Source organism: Lipophrys pholis (assembly GCF_963383615.2).
Source record: "Lipophrys pholis genome assembly, chromosome: 5".
In the NCBI taxonomy this organism is placed as follows: domain Eukaryota; kingdom Metazoa; phylum Chordata; class Actinopteri; order Blenniiformes; family Blenniidae; genus Lipophrys; species Lipophrys pholis.
In genome coordinates, this window is record NC_137628.1 from 15651097 (window position 1) to 15666764 (window position 15668).

Here is a 15668-nt window from a genome sequence, read left to right on the forward strand (position 1 = left end):
ATGGCCACAGGCATCATCAGAAACTTCTTCACCCAGACACCAACACCAGCTTACTTCCCCATGGTCTTCCAACACTCACACTCCGAGCAAGATGAAGAGCAAAGCCTGGAGGGAAAGCCAGAGGGGAGAGAGGAAGAGGAGGAAGAGGAGGAGGACGACGACGACGAAGAATCAGAGGTTCAGGAGGATGAGGAGGAGGAGGAATGTTTACAAGGAAGTTTCCTGAACTATCCTCATTGTGCTCTGGATGTGACCAAGCAGCTGCTGAGGTTCGCCGACCTCATCAGTCGTGATGTCCAGAGGTATTTTGGTCGTGGCTCCGGTGAACAGGAAGCATGTGACATCTACAGCGACTCCGTCGCCGTCACCACCAGCGGACGCCTGCGATACTACGATGACCTGCTGAGAATCGCCAGATCTGGAAGTCCAGAGCGGCAGGAAAGCAGAGCGCTGCCCTGCGCTGGTGATCAGGAAGTCATGGTTGCCATGGGCAACAGTGGTTTGGGGCCTCTGGCTGAACTGTTTGACCACCGGGGCCCGAGTCAGGGCCGAGGCCAACCTATGATCAAGCGGCATCTCCCGCTCAGTTTCTGGAGTGAGCCGACCCCCTGCTGCTCTCTGGACGCTTTCAGCAGCACAGCAGGCGTCTCACACACACACGGCAACACACACACGGACAGCGACACACACTGTGACCTGCTCACGCACCACGACGCACACGCCATCGACGGCACTCAGCCCGACTTCAGCGACCTGCTGGCAAACTGGGACCCGAACCCAGAGCTCACACACACACTGACAGAGAACACACACATGCAGCATTAAAAAAACACACACACACACACGCACACACACACACACACACGCACACACACACACACACACACACACACACACACACACACACACGCACACACACACACACACACACACACACACACACACACACACACACACACACACACACACACACACACACACACACACACACACACTGACAGAGAACACACACATGCAGCATTAAAAAAAAAACACACACACACACGCACAAACACACACACACACACGCACACACACACGCACACACACACACACACACACACACACACACACACACACACACACACACGCACGCAGAAGAACAAGAACAAACATACTGTGCACAGTTTGTTTGAAAGAGTCTCTGAATGTAGAAATAAACAGTCTCCTGTGTTTTATGATTTCTGTACTCACTACTGTATAATAAAGATGTTGTCGTACTCACTTTCTCAACTGTTTTCAAATAGTTTCATAAAAGAAAAATTTGAGATCTGCAGAGAGAACAGATAATGTCCAGGGAGGGCCAGCTCCTTCAAAAATACACCTGTTCTCCTTTTGTAGTGGCTGAGTGAAAATGTCTGCTATCGGGGGGAAACTGGGCTGTTTGTGATGCTTGGCAACCCTCACCACCCGCTGCAGGTATTTCCTGTTCTCCCCTGGACAGCTGGAGATCAGCACAGTGGGTCAGGATGCTCCCTGGTGCCAACTGCTTGAAATAAATTAGTAGAGCATCGGTTGTTGCTTCATATTTTAGTTGTTCAGAAAACATTTTTTAATTGTTTTACCAACATCTGGCAGACATGGGCAAATCCAGTCTATGCTTTCTTTTGAGAAACAAATTGAACTCAGTTTTAATATGATTCCAGAGCTTATTTAAATGTACTTTACTTAATTAGGCGCGTTGTAAATAAAAGACATAATAGTTTTGAAGTTGAAATCTCATTTTTCTAGTGATGAACAGGTGGATGTGAGGAAGCTGAGGCATTGTTAAGGTGTGTCCTGATGTGACAGCTCACAGTCGAACCACACCCAGAGTGGAAATCTACACAGAGGGATTTACATGTTGACAGACCAGTAACAATGGGGCTTAACCAACACAAACACACCTTTAACAGTTGTTATCATCCTTATTTATAAGGATTATATATAGATATTCTTCTGAAAAGAAATAGTGTCTCTATTAAATCATTGTATAACAAGAATAAGCCTTTAAGAAACAACTTTTCCAATAGCAGAAGTTACTAAAAGGTTTGTTTTGTTTCCAGAGGCCAAGAAATACATTTTGACTGCAGTTTATAAGTGAACGTGGACTGAAGTTACCCTGCGAAATGATCCGTGGTGAATTCTCACTGCATGTCCAGTCATCGATACTTCGACTCTTGACAGCACACGGCCCCAAATAATTCCAAGTTTGGTATTTTATCACACATACTTCAAGTAAAAGTAATGCATTTGAATCAAACAGCAGTACGGAGGAACATTTTCAAGAGGAGCAGCGGCTGAGAGGTGAGTACTTTCAGTAAGTGTGAGATACATGTGAGGATTTCTCAGCCCAGGCCCTCGGTCTGCCATTTCCCCCGCTCTCTGAATCTACACGGCACAGTGTGATTGGTTTACATCGGGAAGTGTCTCTCGCAGGTGCGACGTCTGATTGGGCCAGAGAGAAGGCCAGTAACATTTTGACACACACTCTCCCTCTGAGATAAATGAATGTAGACACGGGGCAAGGTGTCCCACACCAGCTCGGACACTAACGCAGGAATGAGGACGCACAAGCTTCTGCTGGCCGCCCTGCTGGGCCTCCTGCTGTGGGCCGCTTGCAGCCGGGCCGAAGGCTCCGAGGACAAACAGGCAGAGGAAGAAGAGAAGGAGGAGGAAGCACCAAAAAAGGAGAAAACGACAGAAATAGAAGAGGAGAAAGATGTCATGGTTCTCCACATCAACAACTTCGACAGAGCACTCAGCGAGAACAAGTACTTACTGGTCGAATTCTGTAAGTAATTACAAATCAAAAGTCATTTTTGTAAAAAACAAACAAAAAAAAGGTTCCTTTGTATCCAAAAGGATCAATTAAGTCCATAGAAAGAGTCCTCTTATTTTAGATAAAATAGCATCAGAGAGAGCAGATGGTCATTTAAAATGTAGATTACCTGATAGCGTTGAATTACTCTGTTTGTGGTTAAAATGTTATTATTGAATAAAAGGTGTACTCATTTCACACTAGAGTTTTCAGCATTCAGGTGATATGATCAAAATGTGCTCACACGTGGCCTGACCTGTCCAGATGTCGCCCCGGTTCAACTCTCCCACAGATGAGCTCAGCGTTATGAGGTCAGAGGTCACAACAAGGACACGGGCAGCAGAGGATGACTGCTGAGACAAGTTGCTGTTTCTGCTATCAGCAGCTCATTTCCATGAGGAGCAGGACAGGAGCTGCTGATAGCAGCGGGACACGGGCCTGCTTTGAATGACGCCCTTTAGTTTTCTGTAACACAGTGTCTTGTGTGTGTGTGTGTGTGTGTGTGTGTGTGTGTGTGTGTGTGTGTGTGTGTGTGTGTGTGTGTGTGTGTGTGTGTGTGTGTGTGTGTGTGTGTGTGTGTGTGTGTGTGTGTGTGTGTGTGTGTGTGTGTGTGTGTGTGTGTAGATGCTCCCTGGTGTGGCCACTGTAAGCAGCTGGAGCCTATTTACGCCGAGGCTGCTGCGACTCTGAAGAAGGAGGGAGAAGGACTGCGGTTGGCCAAAGTGGACGCCACAGAGGAGAAAGAACTGGCCGAGGAGTTCGATATCGGAGGCTTCCCGACTCTGAAACTGTTTGTTAGCGGAGACCGCAAGCAGCCTGTTGAATACACTGGTGTGTGAGAACACACACACACTGAATGAACATAGCTTTGCCTGTTTCTACAGCACATCGTTTTTATTAAACTTTGAGGTGACTAACTGTCTCAATGTGTGTTTTCCAGGTAAGAGATCATTAGTGGGAATAACCCAGTGGATGAAGCGTCGCTCTGGTCCAGGAGCTCCAACTCTCGACTCTGTGGACTCAGCAGCTCAATTCATCGATGCCCATAATCTGAGCGTTGTAGGATTCTTTGATGTGAGGTTTTTGTTTCCTTTTCAATCCAACCAACATTTTGCAGGAATCATCTCCATTTTTCTGTGCTGAACAATCCTCTCATTTGCTCCTGCAGAGTCTGGACAGTGAGGCGGCTAAGGGACTCAAGGAGATGGCTTTGGATGTGACTGACACAGAGTTTGCCATCACAGAGAGCCCTGAGGTTTTTAAGAAGTACGAGGTCAAGGCCAGTTCAGTGGTGCTCTTTAAAAAGGTATGAAGAAGTTAATTAAACGCAGTGAATGACAACAAGTCTTAATGCAGTTTGCTTTGCTGCCATCTAGAGGGCCGTTGATGTGACGTACAGACCTTTCACTCGAACTGCATCATTCAGACTCAAGATGATCTGCAAAATAAAAACAATATCCATGGCATGAAAGTCAAGACATCCATTAAAAATGATTAGAAAAATAATTAGTACCAGTCCAACAATAAGGTGTGTTATGTTTTAAAAGAATTACTGCATGATTCAAAGCTGGTCTACAAAGAAGCTCATTAATGATAATATATGTTATATGGTGTGATATGCCAACAAGCAAGGGTTCTGTGAAAGACTAATTTATTTTGTGAACATTTCTTTTTTCAACAATATTTGATATTGATATTATATTGATATTTATGGCAGAACTCTTAATACATTGCAGGAATAACATTAATAAATAAAAGAACTGTCAGTTAACTACTTGTTTCACACTAGAAGCAATAGATTTGTGAGGGTCAGTGAAGTAACTGATGAAATAAAGACATGTGTCTTGCTCCTCCTGTGTGTGACAGTTTGATGATGGCAGAGCCGACTTTCTTCTGCCAGAAGATGGAAAACTGGACAAAAACAACGTGACATCTTTTATTAAGGAACACAGCTTGGAGCTGATCATCCCCTTCAGCCAGGAGGTAGTACACCATAACACATCAATCCCTCAATGTGTCTACACCACCTGGAGAAGTCACCAGTCCTTTACACACAGAGAGGCAGATTCACACACTCACTCCTACAGGCACTGTTTTAGACTAGATTCAATTTTTATTCATCACACACAAACACATCCAAGTAGGACAGTGAAATACACTCAATCTGGATGTAGTCTTGTTGTGTGGCCAAACCGCTAACCACTACGTCACCATATGACCCATGTGACTACATTTTCAATCAAATATGATATCATACTGAAATAATACTGCGTGTGTGTGTGTGTTGTTTTGTCCAGACAGCGGACAAAATCTTCACCTCCAGCATCCATCTGCACAGCCTGCTGTTCATCAACTCCACTGTGGAGAGTCAGAAACACCTGCTGGAGGAGTCCAGGACTGTAGCCAAAGAGTTCAAGGGCAAGGTAACTGTGTGTGTGTGTGTGTGTGTGTGTGTGTGTGTGTGTGTGTGTGTGTGTGTGTGTGTGTGTGTGTGTGTGTGTGTGTGTGTGTGTGTGTGTGTGTGTGTGTGTGTGTGTGTGTGTGTGTGTGTGTGTGTGTGTGTGTGTGTGTGTGTGTGTGTGTGTGTCTGTCTTACTTTGTGGAGACTTGCCCTCCTTTTGAGACAAAATATCTAAATCTGAGACTTTGAAGGTTTTGTGTTAAGAGCACATCTGTGTGTGTGTGTGTGTTCCATACAGATGTTGTTCGTTGTGATTGACGTGAATGCAGCACTGACTCATGTGCTTGGTTACTTCGGCGTTTCCGAGAAAGACGCCCCCACAGCTCGCATCATCAACATGGACACGGGGAAGAAGTTTGGCATTGCCTCTGGAGGCCTGACTGCAAACTCACTGCAGCAGCTCTGCCAGGACGTGGTGGACGGCACCGCCAAGGTAACACCCATGCTTGGACACACACACACTCATATTTGACAGTCTGTGAGTGGCGTTGAGTCTGTGTTGTTGTGTGCTGCAGCCCTACTATCGATCCGAAGAAATCCCAGAGGACTGGGACAAAAATCCAGTCAAAGTTCTCGTCGGCAAAAACTTTGAAGCTGTTGCTCTGGATCCGGCCAAAAATGTCTTTGTGGAGTTTTGTAAGTCCGTCTGTGTTTTTGATGCATATGATGTTCAATTACTGGTTGATTTGAAGACTGTTTTGATCAAAAAATGCAGATAATAGTACTGAATGAAGTGTGTTCAGAGTTTGAAGCCAATCTGAAGGTGGAAAAAGTCTCTCTGGTCTCTGGTATAGCCACATCACTATTTACACCTTTTCAGACCATCACACTGTCAGCAAAACATAAAAACAGTGATCAACACAGCTTTAACAGAATCTGTCCCAAAAATATTCCATTTACATGCTGAATTGTGTGTGTGTGTGTGTTGAAATTTAGAAGAAAGAAAGAGAGAAAGAAAGAGAGAAAGAAAGAAACCCCCAGTGCTTTGACAATTTGCAAATATCCCTGCAGTCTACAGTAGTATGTCTATTTGTATTGTAGAGTTTTACTCCTGTACATGCAGATACGAATAACGAATACTTGCTGCTGTCCCTGCAGATGCTCCGTGGTGTGGACACTGTAAAGAACTGAGTCCTATCTGGGACCAACTGGGAGAGAAATACAGCGACCGCGCTGACATCATCATCGCAAAGATGGACGCCACAGCCAACGAAGTGGAATCTGTTCCAGTTGATGGATTTCCAACAATCAAGTATTTCCCAGCTGATGGCAAAGAGGTGCCAACACACACACACACACACACACACACACACACACACACACACACACAGAGCCTCTGATGGCTTGCCTATTTGTGAGCAATATATTTATTGATCTGACATAATGTGTTCCCTCCAAATAACTAAGAACTCAATCATTTAATGGCCACTGAAAAACAAAAAACTAAATAACACATTTTGGTCCCCATAAAGAGGGTTTGAACTCACAGGAGGAGTTGCAGGCTCTGGTTTCTGGTTATTCTGGCTTCTGTTTTTTTCTTGGAACATTACATTGACTTACCTTCATTTGCTCTGGACTTTAAACTAAACCATAACTTGCCTTACAATCACCTTCACCTTAGCGTAACTAGAACCAACTGAATGATTTTCTTTAGTGGTCTCGTATTTTATCACATACACACAAATGAAAACTGCAGACATAACAGACAGTCACAGCTTTTCCCTTTCCATTTCTTCCCAGGTGATCACCTACACTGGAGACAGAGATCTGGAGACGTTTTCTAAGTTCCTGGATAACGGAGGAGTTCTGCCTAAAGAGGAAAGCAGTGATGATGAAGACAATGATGAAGGAGAGGAAGGAGAAGAGGCAGAGGTATGTGACAATGCCAGTGGCGGCAGCAAGGTTTGTGTTTTTGGTCTCAAAATGACTCGTTATCGTTTCTTTCCAGAAGCCGATTGAGTCTGAAGAGGGAACAACCAACAAAACCAAAGACGAGCTGTGATGTCTCGCTCTATCTTTCCATTTTCTTAATAAAACTCACACAGGTTCAACAGTGTTGTGTGATCATTACTAATATGGAAGTGTGTCATGTTCAAGTCAGCGATTCTCTATGACCCACAAAAACAGCTTTGACAGACACAGTACACAGGATTGACTGGTCCTCCCTGGCAGGTAGAAGGAGTACACCAGTACCACGATTGGGTTACATCTCTATACAAAAAGGTGTCAGGGAATGACTTTGCACTTATAAAAATGGAGTCATGAGGTAAACTCACAGGAGAGAAGCAGATGACTCAACAGGAGAGAAGCAGGTGTTTTCAGTCTCTTGGGAGCTGAAATGTTTGAAATTCCTGTCGGGAACAGGTTCATCAGGTCACAAGGAGTGACACCAGCAGGCTCTTCCTCTTACTCTTGCTTCCTCTTACTCGATGCCCTTCCTCCTTCGTCCAAGGTAAGACCACGTCTCTCATAGATCACTCTGTTTAAAGATGTTTATAAGGACCACTAATGCTCTTTACAGGCTGCATTTGGAGTTTGTATGTGGCTGTACTGAGTTTGGTTTGGATGCCAAACCTTAGAAGAGCCTTGTTTACATAAAAGTTCCACGTGAGCTCCAGTTACCTCGAGAGTGTTTCATAGCTGATACAGGTGGTTTTAGGTAACATGGAGGCTTGAAGAGACCACTACATGGACAAGTGGAATCTGTGTGCAGAGTGATTTTAACACTCATGTATAAACCTGGTGACTGGATGATACTGATGCTTCAGTAGGAAGAAGATCTTTTTGAAAACACCTCATCTCTGAATTAGTGTTTGCTTCTCAACGATAATGTATTTTTAGTGCGCCTTTGTGTTTTGTTTATTACCTGTCGGACTGGCACAGTGAAACTCAAGAGTACCTCTCTATTGTTTGGCAGCCCGGGAGGAGAGGATAGACTTAACTTTCAGTCAGAGCTGCACTTATGTGATGTCTCACATGGCGCTAATTAGAATAATTGGAAGATGTTTTTTTTTTTGTTTTTTTATCCAAAAGTGAATTATGGTAATCCCATGTTGAATCACAACAAAAGCTTCTAGGGGCTTCTAGGGAGTCACATAGTGTCATTGTTCTGTGTTATTATTAATCAAAAATACCTTCCTTTTGTTGTTGTTTCAATGAGAATTTGTGAAGTTTGATCTGCTTTTCCATGCAAACTTCCCTAAAATTGTTCTCCCATGATAAAACAATCTACAACTATGCATCAGCTCATATACTGAGTTTTTTTTAATAGAACTGTATTTAAAAAGAAAAATGAGGTGGCGTTTATTTTTAGCTATAAAAATGACCAGGTCGTTATTGAAAGTGAGAGGCCTTTCTCAATGAATTTACCTGGTTAAATAAATAAATGAATGAATAAATAAATAAAAATTATCCACCATAGATGAAGAGGCTCAAATATTTTCATTCACCTAAATATCCACAAAGAGTCTTGCATTATTCTGTATTGAAGCAACTGTATACACTGTGCTTCATGTCTAAAAAACACAACTTAGAATCAGTCCCATTGTCACACTCTATTATAGCCTATTATAGAAGTTCTGGCCATCAGCTCACACATATGGACTCACTGTAGCTTCATGAGGCGTTAATCTCAGACTGTAGCTTAAGGTTAGATTATATTATTAAACACTGCAGTGAAAACACATAGTCATGTAGTTTACAGTAAATATATTTTAGGTAAGCAGAAAACCTCGCTCATTGATACATTGTCTCAACCATTTTGGAACTAGATTTGTGATCGAAAAGATATAATAAGGAATTATTTGCTTTGAACAAGTTTCACTGGAACATATATTGTATGTATACATCTGAAATCATTGTTGCAACAATTATAAATATTCACATAGAGACACAAAATCATTTAACAAAAGACAAGGAGGTGAAAATACTTCAACTGTTCTCTAAAAAGCCGAGCTATTACTAGTACTTAAAGCGAGTCTGAAAATTACACCAACATTAGCCCCCAATCTCCAAATACCATAAAAACAGCTGTGCACTTGAATGCCAGATTTACTCAGTAAATATTGATTCCTAACTAGAAGAAAGATGAATTTATTTGGATGTTACTTTTGCGTTTGTTGTTTTGCAGGGGTGGAACCTCTATACGTTCATTCATTGTAGATATGAAGGGGACTAACAGGGCGTGCTACTCTGATTACATCACATTGACCACCAAAAGATTTTCCACTAACTTTCTACATAATACATTTGTTTTTGTTGTGATACTCAGCTTATAGACAAACTGACTTAAACACCATTAACAACCCACTAACAACACGTATTTTCCATAGCATCAAAACGTACAGATTGTTGTTTCAACATTAATTTAAACTTTAATGAGAGAAATCCCAGGAACCTTCTTTGGACCTGCTTGCTTCCTGGCCTGGCTACTAAACCTCTGTCCACTTTTTGTTTTATCAGCAGCGTGACCTCCTGATGGACCCGCCTTCGTATGAGGAAGTCCGTCTCAACCCTCCTGTTCAGGGCATACAAACCATCAGATCCCCTCCTCCCCCAACATACAACGCCTTCTTAGCGAGTCCCCCCACTCCGCCTCCCGCCTATAGAGAATCAGGTCAGATTAAAAACTCTCTGCCTTACGTTGGTAATGGTGCGTCCACCAGCTGTGTGGACCTACTTTGTCTTTTTGTCCTCATAAAGTGAGATAAAAAGGAGCTTTCATATGAAAGTTTAAGAGACCAGAAACTAAACATACAAATGAATTGTACGTTCTGAGACAGGTTATAAAAACACTCTGCATTATTTCCCACATTCCTACTGGAGGTTGAATTGAATTCAACCGACTGAAACTGATTTTAATTGAATGGTTGGGTGGGTTCAAATTGGAGCTTGCCTGCATAAACATGGATATGGGATTAATTGTTGTCCGTAAATTGCCTTCAGGTGTGAATGTGTCCATCTCTCTGTATTTCCCTGTAATGGACTGCTGATCTGACCAGGATGATTCCTGCCTTCACCTGCTATATGAAGTGCTGAACCTGGACGAATTGAATTGAACCACATGCCATGATTTGCTAACATTCAGACGTATTTTTTCTCTTTTCATTGGGAAGCCAGTACATTTCCCTTTACAGTCACATGACCTTCTCACACCATATGTGAGGTCAAAGACAAAAATGCCAAAAGTTATTTTCCAGCACTTTTGTAGGGAGTGCTTTCAAATGCAGTAGGTTCACGTACTCCTTCTTTGCTGTCCAGTTACCTTCCCGCAAAGCCATGTCCTCGCTCCATACTCGGTGGCAACTGTCCAGCCCGTACATCAACACACAAATGGAAACATCATCCATCCAGTTACTCGAGGTAACGTATTGTTTTTTTCACTATTAGGTCTACATGTGTAATAAGATCAACAGATTGGAAATCCGCCCCCCCACCATGTCTTTGTGATGCCAGTTGGTGGACGTCAAGCCCCGCTCAGCACACAGAGTCATCCACCAGTAGTCGTGACCCAGCCGCGGGCTGTTCCCATCGAGGTGTCGTGTCTGAGCGACTCCCCGGCTCTGATTCGATGCCCGCACTGCCACCACACCGTCACAACTAAAGTCAGGTTTGTCCCTGGGGACAGTGCCTGGTGCATGTGTATCCTACTTGCACTGATGGGGTGAGTCCAAGGCACACACACACACACACACACACACACACACACACACACACACACACACACACACACACACACACACACACACACACACACAAACACTTCATCTGTTGTGTTTTTGTGTGTTTCAGGCTGTTTTGTGGTTTTTGTTTGATTCCACTGATGGTACGCTCCATGCAGGATGCACATCACTCTTGTCCCCGGTGTGGAAACCACGTACATGTTTACAAGAGATGATCATCAAAGCACCTCTTTACATATTTATGCCACAATATTTGAATATAGAACAATATGCAATTCACTGTGACATAAGACCTCTTTCTGCACCTATGGGTCAAGGGCATGGACAGAGAGCAGCTTCTGCTGCTGGAGGACGGTTACAAAAGTAATTCTACTACTACAATCTGCCAATCTTGGACCAATTCATCCAACTGGAATCAGAATTTTACGCTGACAAAATTACCATCCATTCACAACCAATATAGAAGCCTGCAGGTGAGTAGGAAACTAATCTTGTGCCTTGAGAAACTGAATTTCAGTTGCATCTGGCCTTCACCCAGAGTCAGCTTACGCCCCGAAGTGGGCTCAAGCAATTTAAAGGACGGATAGCTTGAGGTTTACATTTTGAGTTTAGCAATGTCACAATCAGAAGTTTACATGATTTAATATGAAACTGCATTTTAACCTCAAATAAATTTCTGTGGAAAATTTTGCCTTTCCAAGGTCACTTGCAGATCTTGCAGGTTTAAAATAAATAACTTTGGAATTTAAATAATTTTTTTTTAGATTTATATTTTAGCTTTTCTAAATAGCCTCCAGTTTCTGATGGCACAAGATTTATTCCACAAAAATAACAAAAAAGCATGTGTTTGCTGTGAATAATAAAATGATGGGCAAAACTGTTTTTGCTCCTTTGATTTGTCTGGAAAAGTAGAATTTATTTTGGTTGATTATGTAATTCCTCTTTGGTTCTTTGCTTTTAAGAAAACCAACATACGTATGTAAGTATTTCTGTCGATTTAGAGTTAGTTTTTCCATTCACGTGACCATTGTATTTTCTATCCAAGACCAGAGTCATACATACTTTTTTGCTGCTTGTTTTCATTGCATTGCCTCTAGTTTGTGTGTCGTTCTATAATTGAGGAAAACTTTCTTCACATCTGAATGTTGCTTTGATATTTGATGCTGGGATGAAAAGATTCAGTATACTACAGTACAGTATGTCATAAGGCTATCATTTAAGTGTTTGCATGGTGAACAACTAACTGCATTCTCCAACATCAGTGTATTACAATACTGTGTCCAAAACTTTAAATGTAAAGTGTTTCTCCTTCTAGTGATTGTTATCGTTACAGGTACTTAAACAGTGACCTAAATTATTCTGATAACAGGGCGGGGGCGTGTGACACATTTATGAGTGTGAGTCGACCTGATCAGATTCCAGCATGTTGCTCCTCCCAGTTTCGACCTGAACAGTCCGAATGAGTCAAACAAAAAGGAAAAACAGTGTATGAAAGTATCCAACACTCTCATCTGGAGGGGATCTGCACTGCTGGTTTGAAATGTGCCTGATTGTAATGAATTCAACTCCATTAACCGCCTGCAGAGTTTACCAGTGACACATTTATTGGAGACAGGTTGTGCTTTTGGTTTTTAAGTAACATTTGATTTTTACTCCCTAATTTTCAAATCAAATATCTCTTTTTACTCCTTACAGTCTGAAAACTGCCTCGTTGTTCATTTTACACTATATGAGGACAAACTTGATGTTTGAAATGTGACAAATCCAATAAATGTTATAAAACACGGATAAGCTTAATGTATTTCACTATAAACCACATCCATTTAAATTGGATGAATAAATCTCAAAATGTTTGAAGCAACGGTTTGATGAGTGGCCATAGAAGCCTTTACTTTGAATGTATTGTTTTTTCTGTATTTATTACTTAGAATTGTCTTAGGATACCTGTGATACATTATGGTCTATTGTATATCATACTATATTAATTTATATCAATAAGCTGTTTAACCAGGGCTTCTTTTTAATGATATGTGCCATCGCCACTGGTTTACTTGAATCTATGGTGACAAACAGAATTGAACAAATCAAATTGCATTATGCTGTGTATGTTTACTATGTGTGTCTTTGTGACTTTTAGTATTTAATGTTTATTAACGTTTGAACAGAAGTGTGCAAAGAACAGTGTAGCCCTACGGTGCTTTTCCTGCTAGTAGGAACTCTTACGATTCGAAGGTAAGGCTATCTAAATCTAGATTTGATGAGGAGGCTGGTTGTATATACATCTAACAGTTTAATAACTGGTAGATTCCACTCCGAAAGAAGCACACGACAACAGATTTAAGTCTTAGTTTGAATTAGTATTTGTTTTTCCAGTTCTTTCTTTTTTTGTAAGTCAACGTTTCATTTGAAATAACACAACAAATGTACAGATCAACAACAATATAACCACTGAGATCTCAGGAAAGAATAAAATAAAAGACAAAAAAATATACAGGTGGGTACCAAATAAAATTTACCCCTGAGTGCACTCAAATTAGGATCTGTAATACTCAGTGTCCATAAAAAAAAGGAGAGGGGAGGGAAAGGGAGAGGGATACCCCAGTGTGACCGTTGCAGCGCTGTTGGACGAGGAGATGGATCAGGGAACCAGGCACCAGGGCGAACGAAGAGGAATCCAGTTCAGCAGAACCAAGAATCAGATCCAGACGAATCCTCTAAAAAAACCAGTCAGGATAACCACGTTTCTAAATGATTTTCTTTTAAGTTTCAATGAGTTCTAAACATTCACAGGTGCTCTCGGTTTGTCTCTCCACGATGTGCTTAGCTTAGCAAGATGGATGCCAGAGAAAGAAAACAACGAAGAAGTGTGCTAAGTGTGTTAGTGCACTGCCACCTTTTGGCGAAACTCAGAATTACACTCCATTCATTTTAACAAGTGTTTAAATCATACTCTATTCTAGGATAAGACAGGGCAAAATAACAGGGTTACATCCACCCCCTCTAGACCGCATGAGTCTCTGCATGCGCTTTAGACTCTACTGAGCATCTGATGGTCAGTGATGATTCCTTGGAGTTTCCCAAAAAATTGCGTTAGGGCAAGGATCAGTGGTTTCCCTAACTCATCATAGGTGAACTTTGGCGGAGGATGCCTTTCTCGGTGTGAACGTCTGGGCTCACATGGTACATCCTCAGCATTAGTCGCTGATGTTCTTTGAGGAGTTTCAGTGCTATGTGCATTTTGAGTTGGTGTAGAGCCTGTGACCTCGGAATTTGGCAATATGTCACTTTCTGGAATGTCGATAATGACGTGCTCACTTTGCCCAGGAGACTGGCTCACAGGCCTCATTATGTCATCTGATTCAAAGGGCATGACTGAGTTATCCTGACTGGTTTTGAGTTCTGATGATCGAAACTCAGGAGCCATGGGGTTCAGAAGGGACTGGGGGTCACGAGTAGGAGTACTTTCAAACTCTTGCACATAAGGTCCCAATGTTATGAACGGCAGGGGCTCTTTCACATAGTAACCATCATACACCTCTTCTTCGTCTGAATTATCAGATCCCATGTCTTGACTCTCAACTTGTTGGTTTCTCAAGTGCATTTTGTGTCGTTTTCTTTGGTGTGACTCTGGCTCAGGAGTAGTCTCAACTGGCAAAAATCCACATGGTAGGAGTAGGTCCCTGTGAAGCGTACGCTGAGGACCATTCCCTGTCTCAGGCTTAACTACGTACACAGGACCACCATCAATTCGTTTCACAACAACGTGAATTGTCTTTTCCCATTTATCAGCTAATTTGTGTTTTCCTCTGATGTTGACATTTTTCACCAAAACACGGTCTCCTTCTGTCAACTCAGCAGTTTTCACTTTAGCATCAAACCTGAGCTTGTTTCTTTCACCGGACTTTCTGGAGTTCTCTGCAGCGAGTGCATAGCTTTCTTTGAGTCGCCGGCGCAAACTCTTGACGTAGTCTGAATGTGTGGTGTGGGTCTCAGTTGGAGGTTTCAGACCAAGGATGAGATCAACTGGGAGGGTTGGCTGCCTGCCGAACATTAGCTCGTACGGTGAGTAACCTGTTGAGTCATTCCTCGTACAGTTGTATGCGTGTACAACAGGCTTCACAAAATCTCGCCAGTGATGTTTATCTTTCTCCTCTAGAGTTCCCAGTATACTGATTAGGGTCCTGTTAAAGCGTTCCACAGGGTTTCCCTGGGGATGGTACGGAGTGGTACGCACTTTCTCAGCTCCTATCAGTGAACACAGCTCCTTGATCGTGTGGGATTCAAAGTCGCGTCCCTGATCACTATGGAGACGACTAGGGAACCCAGAGTTGACCAGGAAGCCTTCCCAGAGAGCCTTGGCTACAGTTCTGGCCTTTTGGTCTTTTGTTGGCACAGCTACTGCAAACCGAGTGAAATGATCGGTGATGACCAATATGTTTCTAATGTCACGATTGTCAGGCTCTAGGGACAAGTAGTCCATGCAAACAAGTTCTAGAGGGTAGGTTGTCTTAATGTTAACCATGGGCGCTGCTCTCTGTGGTTGAGCTTTTCTGCGGAAACAGCGTTCGCATGTGTGACATTTCTTTTCAACAGACTCTTTCATTTTTGGCCAATAACATCTGGCACGGGCAAGACTGAACACACGCTCTGGCCCGAGGTGACCAACTTCATCATGAAAGCCTTTGAG

At 42.6% G+C, this 15668-nt stretch overlaps 3 protein-coding genes across 3 annotated transcripts; all 3 read left to right on the top strand.

The window, feature by feature from the left end:
* On the top strand, positions 1 to 825 carry percc1 (proline and glutamate rich with coiled coil 1; the record flags this gene model as incomplete). The annotated part of the gene is made up of 1 exon (XM_080464525.1): positions 1 to 825. One exon carries the CDS (start codon positions 1 to 3, stop codon positions 823 to 825), a length of 825 nt encoding a protein of 274 aa, XP_080320651.1.
* Positions 826 to 2555: 1730 nt separating this feature from the next.
* Positions 2556 to 7351, top strand: pdia2 (protein disulfide isomerase family A, member 2). Its single transcript, XM_080463538.1, has 11 exons — positions 2556 to 2812; positions 3464 to 3670; positions 3780 to 3913; positions 4008 to 4145; positions 4706 to 4822; positions 5137 to 5262; positions 5539 to 5733; positions 5816 to 5936; positions 6399 to 6577; positions 7041 to 7172; positions 7249 to 7351. Exons 1-11 carry the CDS (start codon positions 2581 to 2583, stop codon positions 7300 to 7302), a joined length of 1635 nt encoding a protein of 544 aa, XP_080319664.1. The 5' UTR covers positions 2556 to 2580; the 3' UTR covers positions 7303 to 7351.
* Positions 7352 to 7543: 192 nt separating this feature from the next.
* LOC308110136 (uncharacterized protein) lies at positions 7544 to 12840 on the top strand. Its single transcript, XM_080464244.1, has 5 exons — positions 7544 to 7752; positions 9762 to 9915; positions 10560 to 10661; positions 10755 to 10962; positions 11091 to 12840. Exons 1-5 carry the CDS (start codon positions 7639 to 7641, stop codon positions 11194 to 11196), a joined length of 684 nt encoding a protein of 227 aa, XP_080320370.1. The 5' UTR covers positions 7544 to 7638; the 3' UTR covers positions 11197 to 12840.
* The last annotated feature ends 2828 nt before the right edge of the window (positions 12841 to 15668 follow it).